This window comes from Penicillium crustosum (assembly GCF_028827405.1).
Source record: "Penicillium crustosum strain IBT 35664 chromosome Unknown utg000001l_segment0_segment0, whole genome shotgun sequence".
Taxonomy (NCBI): Eukaryota; Fungi; Ascomycota; class Eurotiomycetes; order Eurotiales; family Aspergillaceae; genus Penicillium; species Penicillium crustosum.
Genome location: NW_026623122.1, coordinates 124,758 through 142,996, shown reverse-complemented (window position 1 = coordinate 142,996; position 18,239 = coordinate 124,758). Strand labels below are relative to the sequence as shown.

Below are 18,239 nucleotides of genomic sequence, written 5' to 3'. Positions count from 1 at the left end.
ACTGATAAGGTCAATGCACTTGGGAATTCCAGGGATGCCAAAAATGAGACGCGCTTATATATGTTTCGATATATTTGTAAGATTATACAACAAATGGAGGTGGGGGTTGAGGATGTTGTAAAGTCAACTGAGGGACACGGCGATGTTGATCAAGCTGGGCCTGGTGGAAATACTGCCCAGCTGCTCTACCGAGGCGGTGATGTAGCCCTAATAAGCGCCTTACTACCAGTGGCGTATTTCTTACAAGGTAGACTCGTGTCTATTCATGTCTATCATTGAACTTTTTTTTAAAAATATATATATATATATATACCAAATATAAGATTCTTTCAAAATTATCATACTAGCTACATAACATGTCAGGGTCCTAACTGGTCCCACGTCGAAGCTCTTCCTCTTCCCCGCAGCTCCGCTGGTCAATTCACACGTGCTAGTGGACACTGCCCCCACCATTACATCGAACTAGCACATAAATATAGAGCCAGGCGCTTAACACTGAGCTGCACAGAGGTTCAGGTCGATACTAGTGTCCGAGTTGCAGTTCTTAGTCTGGCTGCCACCGGGGTTAACACCCTGCGCCCAGCAGATGTTCGAGCAAGTCGTGTCTGTGGGCTTCACGACAATCGACTTGCCAGAGAATGGGTCACCGAAGACATCTGACAGGTCGTACCACACTGTGCCTGGGTCCAGAGTGTAGGCAAAGTTGGTCTGAGGGCTGCCATTGTACAAACCGTCGTCGACGGTGGTGATCTTCAGCGAGATGCCACCGGAGGCACTGTCGTGGTGCAGTGCTTCGGTGTAGCTGCCACCTGCTGGGATGGTTTGCTTGGGGCCAACGCTACCACCAACTGACCACAGGTAGACTGGGAAGTCGCACTGGTTGGTCACGATAGCGTTGCCAACGGCGCTGGCAAGAGGTGCCAGAGCGGCAACAGAGGCAATAACTGCAGTAGAGAAGTGCATTTCGGAGGTAGATTGAGTTGGTTTGGTATCAAGTAATGGAGTCCGTTTGAAATGATGAGAATGTCTCTCTTGGGTAGGATTTGAGGCCTCTTATATAGTTTCTCTGCTGGTGGGTTGAATAATGAATTTCCACCCTATACCTAATTCCATTTTGATCCGAGTATAGATTTGATTCCAAAAGCAGTGTTGGCAATGGAAAGTATGACGATTTCACTCATCAAATCCAAGACATCTCATCCCAACCTAACCTATTGAAGCCCTCTCCACTGAGGCAGCGGTCAGGCCATCCATCACAGGACCAAAAATAGGATATGGTTCGTAGAATCTTACAAAATCCCGATTTTGCACGGTCAAAGAGTTTTCTAGGGTTGATGTTAGTGGAGATACGAGAAATGAAAAGAATCCATGGGTGTAGGGAAAGGATACGATGTCTCAGAGCGCTCCAACCCGATCATTGGATGTATTCACTCATAGGCGAAAGCCAACCATGGCGGATTAACATGATCTCTCCGATTATGCATGCCAAGTGTGGAGAGAAATAGAACAACCAAGGGTTCCAAGGTTCTTCTTGCATAACTATGGAAGTGGCTAAAGCCGTGTGGTGCCGTGCTTGGGGTTTCTGGGGTAAAAAGTGAGACATCGTTACATCCCAGGGACGGTATGCAGATCAACGCCACACTAGGAAATTAATTATACGATGTATGTATGTAGAGAGTCGCCTCAAATCAGGTCATACTCATTTCTTTGTCATGTAGACCGCTAATACCCCGAGTTATGGTTGGTGATGTGTCACAGCAGTGAAGTCACAAATGTCTCAAATCCTAAATCCAAAAACTGTGCTGATATCACACTCCTCGAGAGGTGGGGGGCTTGCATCTGACATCTTAACATCTTCCTTTCTCGAGTGGCGGTGGACGAGAAGGTATTGGAACAACGATCGAAGAGAGACATGTTACTATAATACTTTTGACCTATTTTTATCTGCGGGGGACTTGGGGAATTTCCCTCGCGGTTTAAGCTAATATAACCAAAATAGTAACTGGCAAGATAATTTCATGTTATTACTAGGGTATGAAAAGGAGAAATTCTTCAAGAATAGACCGCATAACTCCATGCACAACCTTGGGAATTCGACGGATTCGCCGGCCCTCAATCAGGAATCAGCAAAGAGATCAAGAATCTTCATCCGATTCCTCCTCCACACGGTCAGCGCGCTCGGAGATCCACTTGTACACTTCCTCCTTATGTTCATCAAGCATCTCGTTCAGATCGAATTTCGGGGAATGAACCAGCTTTCCGTAGCGCTTAGAAGGCCGTCGGTCTTGGATATCCCAAATGCCGTGTGAGTTTGAAACAAACACGATCGAGTTCTAGAGTAAGAGGAATAGGGTGAGTAAAAGGATACCATTAACAAATAATTTGCGGGTGGCTTACCTCGCGGTACCACTTCGATAGCCAGGTCTGCGTGTGAGATGCGATCGCGCGGACTGGGTTCTCAGACACGAAGGAGACCACGCCGTTGACACGCTTGTAAAGGTTTTCTACTCGGCTATTAGCAAAGTTACCCAGCCTGATACCCGGTTGGCCTGAACGTACCCCTATTTATCAATAAGTTCGCCACGCCGAGAAAAGCGTTGCCAACACCGAGCAGGAAGATGTCGGTTGCCTGGTTCGCACTTTTGATAACTTGTCAGCTCAATAATAACAAATGTCCCTGGCTGACCATAGCTTACTCGATGTAGTTGTCCCATAAGTACCCAGCAAGCTCTTCGGTGGCAGACGGGCGGTCCTCGTCATCTCCCTCGTATCGACCCGCGGCCTAAAACCATCCAAATTAGTCGATGGACCATATGAGGAAGTGTACATCAAGACTTACTCCTTCCCGAGATACGTGCTTAGGGACGTTGACATCGATCACCGCGTAGCCCTTACCCACAATCCATTTGACATACTCCGTAAGCGAATCAGCCTTACGTTATGTTAGCAGATAATCTCAATCAATTGTCTCGGATCACGTACCATCCAAACATTATGCGCTTCCAACTTATTGGTCACGGGATGAGGCTGTCCCACAATCTCAGGTCTACATATTATCAGCCATACATTTCAAGGCGTAGTATCGAAACACTTACGGATCGTGGAAGATGACAATAAGCGGCACACGTTCATGATAGTTCTTGCTGCTAGATGGTGAGTCGTAGCTTGGAATACTGAGATCCAGTGGTGCAACTTACCTTGCAAGAACTTGCTTGTCAAATGACTTAGAAATGGCGGTGCGGTAAATGTGCAGCGGGGTGAGCTTGCAGCTTTCATACAGCTGGTTCGACTGGTGAATGCGGAGGATATCTAGATAATTCATCAGCTCTGTCGAGTAGGAGTAATCTATCATTATTACCGTGAAGACGATTCCCGTAGACCGGATGAGTAGTTGTCTTGGGGTACAGGCGACTCCAATAATTGGATTGGATGCTCCTCACCCGACGGACCGCTGCGACCGCAGAGTCAGTCGGAGAGCTGCTGAGCAAACGGTCCGGGGGTTCTCCCATAAGGGTCTTGGTCACAGCCAGAGCCGACTTCGAGATAGACTTGAAGTTGTATCCACCCTGTTTCAAGGTCAGATCAAGGAAGCAACAATTTAAAGAGACAATCAACATACCTCCAAGCAAACAGCAACCTTTCCATTGGCCAAAGTCATGAGCAAGTGGGTCATTTGGGCATAGCAAGCTGGCGAGACAAAGCAGCCACCCAGTACATCACCAGCAGCAGCATCAAACCCAGCAGCGACTGTTATGGTCAGTAAATTTATACCAAATAAAGAGATGGGGGCATTCTCACCAATCACCAAGTCGGGATCGAATTCTTGGGCGATGGGCATAACCACTTCCTGGAAGGCGAACATGTAGTCACCATCGCCCATACCCTGAGTGGGCCATGGAATGTTGACATTTCTAAGTAGGGTGAGAATTTAGTCATTTCGTGTGCTTGAAGACAAACTTACTTTCCGACTCCGGCGCCTGAGCCACAGTGATCCCAGTCTCCTGCAGGGCCTCCAGGGTAGAAGCCACCGTCTTGGTAGACATGCAGGGAAATGTAAAGAACATTAGGGTCGTCGTAAAATGCTTTCTGGATACCGTTGCCTATGATATGTGAGTTGGAATTATTTCCAAATGCCGTGTTGAGGGTTAAGCGTACCATGGTGCACATCCCTAGTACAAGTCAGTATTGCTGCAGTGGCCAAATGGTGATGTGTGATACTGACCAGTCAAGAATCATAATCTTCCGGCACGCGTCTCCTAGTCTATTTTGACAAACGCGTGCTGCAACACACACATTGTTAAATAGACAGAATCCCATCGCGGCATCATCCTCAGCATGGTGACCGGGTGGACGAATGACGGCTATGGCATTTCTCACCTGACGCTGGGCGACGGCCAAGCACGTCTCGATTGCGCCACCAGTAGACAAAATGGCTGATGCGAAGGTCAGATTATTAAAATAGATGGAGTCGCGATCTTTCTCCAACTGAATAAGCACCTCGTTGGGCATATCTATTCATTGAGTCAGCAAATCTGTCAAGGTCGGCTTTTCTGGTGGTGGCAATGACATACCTGTCGTGCTTCGAACAAATGCATAGTGGGCATCTTTATGGATGAGGGTAACTTCCTCCTCGGTTGCATCACGGGCGTGGATCCGTTGCAAGGTATGGGGCGCCAAAGGTCGAGACGATTCTGGGTCGTCAACGAGACCGGCGCGACATAGCTCCTTGTAAATGTAGTAGATGCGTCTGGGATCCTCTGGGTGGACGTCACTTTGTGGACGAACCTCACAGTGGTAGCGCATGCGATGATCATAGCAAAGACCTGTGGCAAGCGATGCCAGGGGGAGGCCCGATTTAGCCATGACTTCGTCGTCAGACCAATCAGAGTCAGGTTCGACTAGGCTATCCCGTTTTAACTGTTCAGCAGCAGAACTATCACCGTCACTCGTCTTAGTCAAACGTTCAGGAGGAGCCATTCCAGTAGAGGCGATGGTCTCCCGAGGTTGAGACAGCTCAGAGCCGGGTGATAGTGACGTGGGAACTGATTGGGGGAGGGAAGGAGCAAGATTGGGGGTGGGGTGGTTGCTGATATGTGTGGGAAGCGGGACTTCAGTGAGAGATGGATTTGCAGTCAAGGTGGAAAGGGTATGGGAATCACCCATAACGGTATCCCCGTCCTCCTCCATCACGAAAGGGAAGCCACGGGAAGCCCTGGGAAGCCCTATGATTTAATTCAAACCTGGCTCTTATTGGTTCATTACCAAGTACTACCACAGCAGAGGTTTTGAACTTGTGTGGCAATCTTAGAGCTTAATATCGGACTAATGGTGATTCGGTTAATGCTTCTGGTCCACGCCGTCGAATGCACCTTGGATGGCAAAGTGTGAAATAGAGCAATCGGTCAAATGTTCCAGTTATTGGCCAATGATTTGATGTTCACCAAAGATTGCAAGATGTCCCAAGGTGTGATGTGGTTTGTCCAAGCATACGGTGGTATACAATCGTCTCCTGCCGTAGATTGGACTGACACTGTAATTCACCTGGAGTGTAATGAAACAAAAGTGATCTTCAAATGAATAATTTCCAGAGAGAAATTCAATCCAGACTTTTATGTAGTGGGTAGAAATGAAAAACAGAATAGCCAAGTGCACTGAGTGACAATGGGAATGGATCAATGTGCATGTTGGATCCCTTTTGGGCCAGTCTTTCTTATTGCCAGACATTCTGATGCTCACCGCCAACCCGACCGCCGCTCAGAATGGATTGGCGTGATGCATTAATTGGCGGTGAGAGCATTTGACATGTGTTGACTTGATCGACGTCCGCAGTTTAGAGGGCTTATCGTTTCTATCTTGAAAGGTTTCCAATGTACAAAGTAGGATGAACTGTTGAATTCTCAGACTGAAGTAACTTATGGATAAAAGTCTTATCGATAGACATTGTCAGATTAATTTTAATAATATATATATATAAAAAGTCTGCCGCATGCGGCCTCTATACTTGACGATCATAGATATTTACATACAGTTGGCTCTAGATGAATGATATCATGAGATATGCTACATACTACATGCTACGATGCTTTTATATGTCATTTCTATATGTTTGGACAATTTATTTTTTCTTGTTATATAGCCATAAGGATAATGATAGACTACAGACTGTGGAATCCGGTGAAAAGCACCACATGTATGACATGTGGTGTACCTACATATGCAGGTGGATGTATGTAGCTCCTTTGGAAACATACAGTACGCAGTACACACCCTCAATGGCCTCTCAATCAGCAGCATGCAAAATCTTAGTTTTGACGAGTATGAAAATACCTTGAGAATTGATACATTGACGGTATATGGAGATAGATGTCGAGTCATTCTACTCGGGACATATATATATGGCCTACGGCGAATTTGTGGAAAGGATGAATTGGAAATGGTTTGTTTCATTAAATGACGTTATCATCTTGCTTTTGTCTACAAGGCGGAGCCCTTATGCACCCATATTCGTAGGTTGTGCGACAAGGTACCCAGCACCTTAAAGAACACTTCTGACCCCAGGACGCTGTCCTGATTCCTACTGGGCATCGACACCGGCAATGTAGGAGATGAGGTCAACAACACGGCGGGAGTAACCCCACTCGTTGTCGTACCAGGAGACAAGCTTGATGAAGTTGGAGTTAAGGGCGATACCGGCGGCGGCATCGAAGATGGAGGAGCGCTCATCACCGTTAAGGTCGGTGGAGACAACCTGGTCCTCGGTGTAGCCAAGGATACCTAAAATGGGTTGTCAGTATGTTGTTGTAGTGAACATTGTTGGGGAAAAAAAGGTAACTCACCCTTGAGCTCGCCGTTCTCGGAAGCGGCCTTGACGACGGCCTTGATCTCCTCGTAGGAAGCACCCTTCTCGATGCGGCAGGTAAGGTCGACAACGGAGACGTTGGCGGTGGGGACACGCATGGCCATACCGGTGAGCTTGCCGTTGAGCTCGGGGATAACCTTGCCGACAGCCTTGGCGGCACCGGTGGAGGAGGGGATAATGTTCTGGGCCGCAGTACGGCCACCACGCCAGTCCTTGGAGGAAGGAGCATCGACGGTCTTCTGGGTGGCGGTGTAGGAGTGGACGGTGGTCATGAGACCCTCAACGATACCGAAGTTGTCGTTGATGACCTTGGCGAGAGGAGCCAAGCAGTTGGTGGTGCAAGAGGCGTTGGAGAGAACGTTGACATCCTTGGTGTAAGACTTGTTGTTGACACCCATGACGAACATGGGGGCATCGGCGGAGGGAGCGGAGATGATGACCTTCTTAGCACCACCCTTCAAGTGAGCAGAGGCCTTCTCCTGAGTGGTGAAGACACCGGTGGACTCGACAATGTAGGCGGCACCGGCCTTGCCCCAGGGGATGGCAGCGGGGTCACGCTCAGCGAAGAAGGTAACCTTCTTGCCGTTGACGATGAGACCGTCCTCAACGTGCTCGATCTCACCCTTGAACTGGCCGTGGGTGGAGTCATACTTGAGCATGTAGGCCTATGTCACCGATGGGAGGTTAATATCAGGCTATCAGGAAGCAGATAACTTGGGAGAAACATACAGCGTAGTGAGTCTCAATGAAGGGGTCGTTGACAGCGACAACCTCAACATCGGGGTTGTTGATACTAGAAGTATAGGTTAGAATGCTTCTCGGGATTTTTTTTTTTTTTCTTCTTTCAGTGTGCAACTTACGCATTGCGGAAGACCTGTGATGTTGTTAGTATGTGAAGGTGAAGGGGTGACAGTGAAGAGAATCACTTACAATGCGGCCAATACGACCGAAACCGTTGATACCGACTTGGACAACCATGATTGCGGTTTACTGGAAGCTGTTAGCTTGTGTTAAAAAGTGATGGATGATAAGAGGATGATCAACTTACTGTAATAGTGAAGTAATTGATGAAAGGGGAGAATTGGGATGGAGAAAGAAGAGAAGAAAAAAAAAGAAGATCTGGGGGAGGGGGAGGATTAATGAATGGATGACTGACGCAATGGACAGATCACCCCTCACCGAAGAGACGGACGGGGACTCTCATATTCTCTCTTTCGTGCACTCTACAGCACACAGACCGAACTAGATTTCCCGACTGTTGCCGCTCGTACATCTGCCCAGCAACGCATTTCCGGTTTCATACACCGGGGAAATCAGGAAGAGTCACGATATTGGGGCCTTCCTCTGCCCCTCGGTAGCTCCCGTCTACCAATAGGAATCCACTAAACTCCAACTGCTCGGGTTGTTACTCTTCTTCGGAGCTTTCTCTTGAATATTTTGCCTATTCGGTGTCTACTCGGGTACAACGGAGATGATCACGATAATCTGAGGTACGGAATTGAAATGATTCCCGAGGTGGTTGACTAAAAGAACTATGATGTAGTTTTGGAGGGGCAATATGGAGGGGCAAGACATACCAGCTCTGGAGGGCTATGTACCTTGGGTATTATGGAGCAGGTGCAGGCAAAAAAATCATCCAGTTAAAAATGATAGAATTAATATAAACCATTTGATTTATTAACCTTCTAACTACTTTGTACATAACATGTTGTATTCCTCCACTTATGCGGGCCAACCGTGTTGTTCAAACCCCTGCGGTGGACGGATTGAGTATGGGTGATATAGCTTGGTGGCTCCCGCCCTCAAAGGAGTCACCGGTATCTCAACATGGGACCACGGGATCTGGCAGACTTTTTTGGGGGGGTTTTATTGGATTTTTCTGTTTGGGAATTATTCGAATTAGTCGTGCTTTTGAGGGGTTTAAACTACTGGGGTCCCCAATATTCTAACCTTGGAAGCCCTACCAGGGCTCGAGGACTGGATTATCAATCCTTTGTTTTGCCTCAACGGCACTCATGGACGAATCACGAACACCCCCTACATGAACCTCATGGATAATCCCTGAGCTAGGTTATCTATGAGACCTCTCATCAGGCCATATCAGCATGCATCTCGGAGCCGACATATCAGTGGCGCAATCTCCAGAGAGGTGCCATGACTGAACGTCCTTTTGTACAGGAGTTAGATCATACAATATAGGGGAAATGGCATGACCAGAGGGATTTCACACAGATTAACAATATAGTTCAGACCTTACCCAGAAAGGATGGACGGTCTGGACTTGATAGGATGAATTATGGATTATGGTACAAAGGGGAGAAATGAACAGCGTGCTATCATTCAAATCGGCCATCGATGACCCATGAGGGGAAATATCAATTGATGGCCTAGAGCAACCCAGCATTTGCATTTATTCCTCCTTAACACCACCACGCCAGTTCTTCTCGGCAGCCTCAATGGAGGCCTTGTCGCTCTTGGGTCCACCCTGGGACATGAAGCCACCAGCGGCCTTGAAGGGACGAGCGAGATCACCAGTAGCGGGCTTTCCGAAGACGTGGATCTTGGCCAGGTTGGACTCGAAGGCGCCCTTGAGGGGGATGATCGACTGGATGAGGAGGGGGTTGGTGTACTGGAAGTACAGGTGCATCACACCCATCATGCCGACACCCATAAGCTGGCTGCGGAGCAGCTGGCGCAGCTGAGCCTTGTCGTAGTCCATGTTGGTGGTGGTCACGGGCTTGGGCTCCTCGGTGCTACCCATCGCGGCGGGCTCAACGTACTTGAGGGTTGTCATGTCTAGAGGGTATCGCAGTTAGTTTTTGGCTATTGTGGGGAGAGAGCACGCGATCGACATACCCTTCTTTTGGTTGATCTTAAACTGGGTGTATAGGTGGACAGCCAGGATGAGGACATTGGACAAGATGTAGCATCCGCGCACCAACATCAGGACCTGAGGATCCTCAAAAGGAACCTTCTTGGCCAGCTGCATCATCACCAAGATGATGGCGAGGTTGGTACTGTGCGACCATTGTCAGTTTCCGTAAACGATAGAGTTTGTATTTGAAATCAGAAAATTTTTCCATCAAGCATACATTTGAGGAGACACCATTTTGCCGGATACTATTCGATATGGAGAAATCGTTGAGTATGGGGGAGTACAACGCGAACGAAACTTGAAAGTCGCGGGCCACCTGGCATTTCTGGAAGGTCAGGGATCCGGATAAAATGATATTCCGGCGCTATCTATTCGCCATCTGGTCGTCTGAGGCGTTAGGGTTTGTCGCCTGACCTTTGAGGCAACAGATCATGTGACCTCCCCGTTGGTCATAGCTGGGAACTGTGATGGTCCAGCTTCAAACCAGACCAGCTTATTGTGCAAAAGGTCAGCAACCACCACATCAGTGGACTTGCATTTTAACTTGAAGCTGCACAATGGTGTGTATTATGGCAACTACAGGAGCTTCATATATGAATCCTAGCCATAGATGCCGGAGGCATCCATTCCCTCCAGCCAGCTGAAGGCGCACTGGCTTCCGTCATGGTCTCCTCGCATGCCACAACTAACCATGTCTTCTCTATTTTTTTTCAGGAAGAGAACGAAAGAGAAAGAAACGAAATAAATTGATAACCTCTGCAGCAACTAATTTCTAGATGATCCCAATGGTCCTGCGGGTGGCCGTATATACAGCCAAGAACCCCCAACGCTGTGAGAAAGGACGCTTCCATTTTGGGACTAGCGCCAAGTGTCTTTTTGGCACACCCGGCGCCAGGCACATTCTGACTTCTCCATCCATCAACAACACGCGTATCTTCCGCACCCTGAATCGTCTCCACATCCACACCACTACCAAATCGTCTTGGTTTCTGTTTCTATCTGCTATATCTACTTCTGCGACCGTCTTCGCACATTTATTTCGCAATGCCTGGCGGAAAGGGAAAGTCTATCGGTGGAAAGGGCGGAAAGGGTGATGCTGCGGGGAAGGCGCAAAAGTCTCACAGCGCAAAGGCTGGTCTGCAGGTTAGTGGGATTATGACTCCTCTCATTGCTGGCTTAGAAATCATCTCGTGCGAGAGTGGTCATGCGATACGAGCGATGAGTTACTCGATGAAAACTGCCCCTCGAAGACGCGTCGACTCGGTCCCTCGTTGCTGCTCGATAAGGGGCATTTTCTTTCGATATCTATGGAACTCATACCATGCCGTCGCATATTCTCTCTCTCGACCATGTTTTCCTCTAATCACCAGCTGGCTATTATGACGCGACTGCTAACACAAATTCACTCTCCAGTTCCCCTGTGGTCGTGTCAAGCGTTTCTTGAAGAACAACACTCAGAACAAGATGCGTGTCGGTGCTAAGGGTATGCTGTGCCGCTTCGACTGATTCCCCAAACCCGTCGCTGACACTTTTCTTCCTATAGCTGCCGTCTACGTGACTGCTGTCCTTGAGTACCTCACTGCTGAAGTTCTCGAACTGGCCGGTAACGCCGCCAAGGATCTTAAGGTCAAGCGTATCACGCCTCGCCACCTCCAGCTCGCCATCCGTGGTGATGAAGAATTGGACACCCTTATCCGCGCAACTATCGCCTTCGGTGGTGTTCTGCCCCGCATCAACCGTGCACTGCTCCTGAAGGTCGAGCAAAAGAAGAAGGGTGGCAAGATCGAGCTCTAAATCAACATCTGAAAAAAGTTCTGAAAATTTGGGCTGCCACTGCGGGAGGTACCGTCGAGACCTCAATACCTTGACTCCTAAACCTACGACTAACCTCGGTGGCCCTTTTTTTTCAGTCCTCTCGTCTTTGTTCTTCACGGCGCTCTACTTTGATGTATTTTTTTTTCTGATATTCCCCGGTCTTTGCTTTCAATCGTGTTTCTTTTCATTTCGAGTTCATAGGGCGCTGTAATGGGAAAATGGGGATATCCTGGTAGTGGGAATTTTACTGATTCGATGTGCTTCACGATTCATTTTATTATGTATATGTATTAATTGTACGATTATCTATTTTGTAGGCTTTTACCTGTCGAAGTCTCTTGAGTATAGAATCCTGGGACTTCCAAGGTTGTGCTTCCGTGATTGGACTGATTATCCACATCACATTCCTGAGGGGTCAAACATTGATATTGTATGAATATTTTACAAGACCTTGCATACAAAATCAGGAACTTTACTAGCTCCACGGGGGATCGACAGGGACAAACCTGCATAACTCCGAGAGATAAACAATATGGGACCGCGTCATTTGTTCTTGGCATCTAGATTTTGGGTTCATCCCTGAGATTGGATGAAGGTAAAATGAGGTTCGTTTTTACTGTTGGAAATCCTTATAGTGGTGAGACCCAAAAATTCAGGTTAGAAGGACAGAGTGGAGATTCCCTCGGAATATTTACAACTATAATCTCGGCTCACTTACTAGTAGGATAGAAGTAAGGTAGAAGGTACATGGATTGAACTGTGAGAATCTGAGTACAAAGGCAAAGGCAAGAGAAAGAAAAAAAAAAAAAAGGATCCCTAGACTGCAAGGTACCAAGCATGAAGAGGAATAGAACCCTCCAGAAGGGGAAGTTGGGAAATATATCAACATCACTGACACAGGAATGCAAAAGATGCATTCGCACTGTGGAAGGTAGATCTGTAGAATGGGTACAATCAAAGGTTGCAGAATCACAATCAATATAACTGTTTCATTTTTGGAAGGGGAAAAAAAAACAGAACAGAGTTGTGGATTCACCCTGATCACCATTTTGCGAGACGAACGACGTCCAGTCAACGGGGAAAGCAGTCAAAGCACGCGGGAAAAGAAAGCAAAAAGAAGTTAAAAAGAAGAAACAGGCATGTCACAACCATCTTACCCGGACAAACCGAACATGAATTTCCACCGTGTAGGAGAGAAAGCAGTTGTCGGGATAAGACGGGCCAGAAACATTAAAACAGATGCGAGTCACCCCATGTACAAACTAAAACAGACAAGAATATGCAAAATGCTGGTATTGTCGTTTCTTCTGCCGTGGGCAGAAGGTCTTTTGTGTCATTCTTCGTATGCGTCCCATATCACCAGGAGGCGTTCGGGGTCGTGGAGTTCGTTCCGACACAGCATAAATAGAAATCCATGGATTTGCAAGGCGCCCGCAATTATCAGAAAGTGTTGGAAATAAAAAAAAGTATCAGTCCAGAACCAAGTCCAGAGTCTTCATGAAACTGTGAGTCGGGGAAATTTCAAAAGCATTCATCCAAACCGCGTGTTGGGCTGCCCCAAAGAAAAAAGGAAACGTCTAAAACTTGGCTAGATCAGCGAAACAAAGGATTTTCTGGTCTTTTTTTTTTGTGTTGTTGTCATCTCGTCATCCCTCATCGAATCGTAAGCCGGTAATTCGCAGAACAGGGACTCGTAATACAAGTCGTATTCGTCTCGCGGCAAATCAGTCGGATGCTGGCAATAAAAAAGGGAGTCGCCATCTTCAATAAATTCGTCCAATGTTCTACTCCACGATGATCTCTACTCCGGAGTTGGTGCGGAGCTCATCGCTTCCGCGGGCTTGGTGGCCGTTCTGCCGGCGAAATCCGGTGCCCTTATCAGGGGTCGGGCCACGGGGTTGGCGGACGGGCATGCGCTCCTGCTGGCCGTCATATCCCATGCCCATGCCACGGTTGCTACCAATGGCGCCAGCGTTAGATTGTTGGCTGTCCTGTTCCCAAGAGAACATGCCTCTCAGCCGACGGGGGCTCGAGTTGGGGCCACCAATACCGGTGCCGAGGGACAGACCACCCAGGCTGTTGACCAGCAGGTTGTCGTCACGCTGCATGCCAAGAGAGGAACCAGACTGCACAGGGGTGAGGGTCGGGGTGTTGGAAGTAGCAGTGGGCGCGCCCTCATACTGGAGGCGGGCACCGTTGGACTGCAATGCGGCGGGGAAGCTAGCGGAGGAAGGCACGGGCGACGGGGTGTAAGATCGCAGGTCGGCAAAGGACTTGGCAGCCCGCAGGTTCTGGCCATTGGCAAAGTTGCCAGGAGAGTCCATCACGCCCAGAAAGCCCGAGTTCTGTCCACGCAAGGTGTTAAAAGCCCCTGGCCCCTCTTGGCGAGCCTCACTGAAGTCGATGGTTGCCGCCCGGTTAAGGCCACGGCGACCACTGTCCGACTGGCCAGAGGGGGGATTGAGGAGGTCGGGGGGGGCTGACATTGGCACCGGCGGCGATCTTGAAGACTTGCACCTGGCGCTGTTCGCCGCTGCCACGTGAAGCATGACCCAAGCCCATGTTGTGGGCCAGGGTGTGGACTGTACGGCGTTGGGATGGAGTGAGGTTGTGGGGGAAGATCACAGAATCGCGAACAGTATCTTCCTTGAACAGGAGTAGTTGGGAGTAGTAAGAAAGGGTCTGGGTGTCGTTCAAGTCCACATCTGTACACGTGGAAAAAAATTTGGTTAGCGACAGGTCAAAATTTCCGACAACTTCAAGGATGTGTCACCTACCAATCTTTTGGCCACGCTGGGACACGGGCGATGGGGAGGTTGCCGGGATGTGCGAGGTGAGTGAAGACATGGAGCTCTGGGTCTGGAGCTGAGGGCCTCCTCCCATCGGGCGATGCTGTTCTTCCAGCTGGCCACGGCGCTCCCGCTTCTCGCGTTCGATCCGTTCTCGTTCCTGCAGGGGAAGCATCTTCTTGTACTCGACTCGCAATTTCCGACCCTGTAGCTCAAAGTGGTTGAGCACCTCGATCACAGTTGCTGTCTCCTCGGCGGAAGTGAAGTTGGCAAATGCCAAACCACGGAAGACACCATTGTCAAAGTGATAGTTAAATGCGTAGGGAAGGGGAAGGTTGAGCTCTGTCATCAACTGCACCAACTGCTCCTTCTTTACGGCAAAAGGGATATTCTTGATGACAATCGCGGTTGGGATCAATTCGTCGTCGTCGGCAGATGAAGCGGAGGCTTCCGGTCGCATGGCGCTGCTCTGAATGGGACCAGGGCCCAGGTTCGAGAATGCTTGGGGAATATTCGGCTGCTGATCCAACCACGTCTTAAGAAGCCTGTTAGTATTGTCCTCTCTTTTTCTTCTTTTTCTTCTTCTCCCCCTCATGAAGATAGGGGGAGTCATCGTTAAATGGGATGAAACATACCGTGGGAAGGCCTGCACGTCCACGGGCATTCGGCTTCAAACTGGCGGAAGCTGAGCGAATTCCTCCGAGTGTTTGTGCATTAGCAAAACCGTTGGGGTTCCAAGTCTGCGAGCCGGAGATATCATATCCGTAATTGTTCTGCAGGGATGGGTTCAGGCGTTCGAGGCGAGCGGACTCGTAACGCATCTGATCCTGTTCGTACATGTTGGTCGGCATAGGACCGTATGCGTCAAACTGTCGAGAAGGTTGACGGTGTAGGGGTTGTTGATGTCTCTGAGACCCAGGGGAACGCGCAGAATGATCGTGATACATGTCTTGATAACTCATCGAGAATTCCACAAGGAATGTGAAAATCCAAACCGGTTTAAGTAATAATTGTCACTACTCCACCATGAGAGCGACGCAAGGTTTGGAAGTAAAGAAACCGTCGAGGGACGGGATTGTGCGGATGTTTTGGGGGAGGAGGAAAACTTTGGACTAAAAGCCGATCGGAGGGAGATTCTGGGGCGGAGAAGGAAAAAAAAAAAGGAAAAATAGAAAAAAATAAGGAAGAATAAGAAAAATAAGAGAGAAGCAGAATAGAAAAGGCCAAATATCACCAAAGATCAAAGATTCTTTTTCATTCAAGTTCTCTTTTGGCTTTTCTTTTTTTCTTTTCCTTTTTTTGCCCGCGAAGTTGGATGTGTTGTGGTTATTGTGGTCCGGGGATTTCCCTTGGAACTGGGTGGAACTGGAGTTTTCCCAGGTATATCAGAGAACTATAAACCCAACCAAAAGTTGACAGATCTCTTTCAAGATCAAATATTGAAAATGACCAGAGAGCGGGGGGAAAAAAAGAGAGCAAAGAGAAATTTTTTAAAAAAGAAGAGGAATTCAACAGGAAAAGCGGTCCACAAATCCGCCAAGAACGGAGGGAGTAAGGAGGTGATTAAGTTGAAGAGAGATGAATAGGGAGAGAAAAAAAAAAGAGAGAATGAGATGAGAAGATGAAACGTAGTTTAGGTCGAAAAGCAGGTGATCAGTTAGATATGCAGGAAATCAGAAATTAAACCAGTAAGAAAAAAGGATCAAAAGGAGGCAAAGCCATACTTATAGCACTAATATAGAGCATACCCTGATAGTACTACTTCGAGTTTATATTAGATCTTCAACTTTTATTCCTCCCCCTGGATCTGAAGGTGGACTCCCCATATACCAATAAGATTATACTATTTAATCTGTGACTGCATGACAGAGTACACCCAGCACAGCCCTAGTACAAGAGAATTGCTTGGTTCTTTTAATTTGTATATTTGTATATTTGTATAACTGTATCATTTGTAACGGTATACACTTCCAGCCTAGGAAGGTTTCCCTTGAACTTTGGCTATATTATATGTACTCTGTATATTATAAACTAACTAGAACGTTACATACATCTACACCATGTATATTCCCCTTTTCCTCGGAATTGGGAACCTTGGAAGGTACCCCCTACCACTCACCAACTCAGAGGTGCCTAGGCAGAGATCAACAACTCCAGTCTCTCGGCTCCCCTGTCTCTCTCCTGTCAGTTCCTGATACTCCTTAGCCTTTTTACCAAGACGCCGGTGCCTCGTTAGACTCGTCACTAGGCGATTGAGAGGACCCCGTAGTGGACACGCTGGGAGTTTCTCATCCCTGAACGGATTTGGAGTATTATTTCCAATTTCACGGCGTACGGAGTATTACTCCGTCTTAAAATTATGTATTTGCATGCACCCGTGGACGAGTCCCACGGGTTGTCTGACGTATAGACGGGTTCGCGCCCTGCCTCGTGCGTTGCAAGGAGGGGGGGTTCATTCCTGCACACTGTACGGAGTATTCCGTATGTTGTATGTGATTTCTCTATATTTGACACAACTTGAACATGCATATATGGAGTATTTATCATGGACTCCGCTCCATTTTAATTACTGAATTCTTTTGGATATTCCATATTTCATCTGCTTCAGGGGGGTTTTTTTTCTATAATTACTTCTTATTACTATTTTATTCCGGGATACTATTATTACTCCTGAAGTTAGTTCCACCCCCTAATTTCACTTCGCCCCATCCTTCCACTCAAGGCGAATTCGTGACTCGCCACCTTATGAAGCCACCAAGTTATTTTAACACTTTGCCATAATGGTTCGGCCCAGTCGGATACGCTACCTTATTCCCATCGGTTATCGCAGCTGACACTACGGAGTATGCAGTACGGAGTACGGAGCACGGAGTACATGCAAGCTAGTATATTGGCGTCAGTCCCACTCCACGAAATTGGACCTTTCGCCTGGTCTCCACGATCCGCGCATCCCCCGTTTCTAGCGCATGCGCCGAAGCTCCTCAGAGGCTCATGTGGTCCAGCTAGAACCCGCTAGACGCTGGTTAGAACATTTAGTGGCAGTGTCAGATCCCGGGTGGAGCTCTGGAGCTCTCCGGCTCGTTATTACGATAATCGTACTCGGCATTGACTCCTCCGTATTCCGGAGTATGGTCGCTGGATTCAGATTGACGCTAGAAAAGACGGAACTTTTTTTCCCCCTTCTCTGACTTAGCCTAATTCGCTTCGGGTGTCGTTCCCGTAATAGGCCCCGTAGTCTGGATTAGGAGGTGTCGCTAGCAAGAGGAATTATGTACGGAGTAGCTCTGGCACATGACATTTCCCAGGTGCACTTTTAATCTTGCACTCTACTTAACCTGCGCTACCTACTCCATATATGGTTGTACTAAGATGAGAATTTGCGATCAACCCCAAACCAGGGGAAGAATTTATGGTAGTGGATTGATCTACAGAGCGTCGGGTCGGGTCGCAAGCACATCCACGTTTCAGGAGAAATTTGTGATTTGGACATCCAGGGACTCCCTAACTACTCCGTCCACGGGTAGTTCTACGGATTATTCATCCATGGATGGACGGAAGGATTGTCTCAGTAATCCTAACGAGTAGTCGTCCATGGGTACACCCCAAAGAGGCCATTACCCCCTGAGGTGAAGGGAACAAGCAATGCGTATCCACCATACAGAGTAGTCCTACTCCGTGGATTTTGTACTCTGAAATATCACTCACACAAAAAAGGAAAAAGAAAGTCTCCTAGGATCTACCCGCACAGAGACCGCTGCGCCAGGGAAAAGCAATATTGACATATCACGGCTGATCAAACGAGACTCCCGCTCCCCCCCTGGAAAATGAGACATATTTCTACCAATAGACCCATATTTGATCTTCATACGAAGTACGGAGTACTGAGTACAAAGTATAGGCC

At 48.0% G+C, this 18,239-nt stretch overlaps 6 protein-coding genes across 6 annotated transcripts; 1 reads left to right on the top strand and 5 right to left on the bottom strand.

Moving 5' to 3' along the window:
* Positions 1 to 489: 489 nt before the first annotated feature.
* N7487_000054 (putative BYS1 domain protein) lies at positions 490 to 963 on the bottom strand (the record flags this gene model as incomplete). Its single annotated transcript, XM_056867803.1, has 1 exon — positions 490 to 963. The coding sequence occupies one exon, from the start codon at positions 961 to 963 to the stop codon at positions 490 to 492; it is 474 nt and encodes a 157-aa protein (XP_056732587.1).
* A 1,172-nt stretch (positions 964 to 2,135) lies between these two features.
* On the bottom strand, positions 2,136 to 5,187 carry hdaA (histone deacetylase hdaA; the record flags this gene model as incomplete). Its single annotated transcript, XM_056867802.1, has 15 exons — positions 2,136 to 2,333; positions 2,398 to 2,504; positions 2,560 to 2,639; positions 2,697 to 2,782; positions 2,840 to 2,932; positions 2,983 to 3,046; positions 3,096 to 3,146; positions 3,198 to 3,309; positions 3,359 to 3,566; positions 3,620 to 3,747; positions 3,799 to 3,911; positions 3,962 to 4,100; positions 4,156 to 4,169; positions 4,223 to 4,511; positions 4,572 to 5,187. 15 exons carry the CDS (start codon positions 5,185 to 5,187, stop codon positions 2,136 to 2,138), a joined length of 2,298 nt encoding a protein of 765 aa, XP_056732586.1.
* Positions 5,188 to 6,574: 1,387 nt separating this feature from the next.
* gpdA (glyceraldehyde 3-phosphate dehydrogenase GpdA) lies at positions 6,575 to 7,837 on the bottom strand (the record flags this gene model as incomplete). The annotated part of the gene is made up of 5 exons (XM_056867801.1): positions 6,575 to 6,774; positions 6,837 to 7,524; positions 7,589 to 7,652; positions 7,720 to 7,733; positions 7,790 to 7,837. 5 exons carry the CDS (start codon positions 7,835 to 7,837, stop codon positions 6,575 to 6,577), a joined length of 1,014 nt encoding a protein of 337 aa, XP_056732585.1.
* Positions 7,838 to 9,269: 1,432 nt separating this feature from the next.
* N7487_000051 (PHO88 family protein) lies at positions 9,270 to 9,968 on the bottom strand (the record flags this gene model as incomplete). The annotated part of the gene is made up of 3 exons (XM_056867800.1): positions 9,270 to 9,655; positions 9,716 to 9,876; positions 9,952 to 9,968. 3 exons carry the CDS (start codon positions 9,966 to 9,968, stop codon positions 9,270 to 9,272), a joined length of 564 nt encoding a protein of 187 aa, XP_056732584.1.
* An 810-nt stretch (positions 9,969 to 10,778) lies between these two features.
* Positions 10,779 to 11,528, top strand: htz1 (histone H2AZ; the record flags this gene model as incomplete). The annotated part of the gene is made up of 3 exons (XM_056867799.1): positions 10,779 to 10,877; positions 11,148 to 11,217; positions 11,278 to 11,528. 3 exons carry the CDS (start codon positions 10,779 to 10,781, stop codon positions 11,526 to 11,528), a joined length of 420 nt encoding a protein of 139 aa, XP_056732583.1.
* Positions 11,529 to 13,333: 1,805 nt separating this feature from the next.
* Positions 13,334 to 15,472, bottom strand: N7487_000049 (uncharacterized protein; the record flags this gene model as incomplete). Its single annotated transcript, XM_056867798.1, has 4 exons — positions 14,974 to 15,472; positions 14,327 to 14,873; positions 14,034 to 14,254; positions 13,334 to 13,993 (listed from the first exon to the last, which is right to left on the bottom strand). The coding sequence occupies exons 1-4, from the start codon at positions 15,298 to 15,300 to the stop codon at positions 13,334 to 13,336; spliced, it is 1,755 nt and encodes a 584-aa protein (XP_056732582.1). The 5' UTR covers positions 15,301 to 15,472.
* Between the last annotated feature and the right edge of the window lie 2,767 nt (positions 15,473 to 18,239).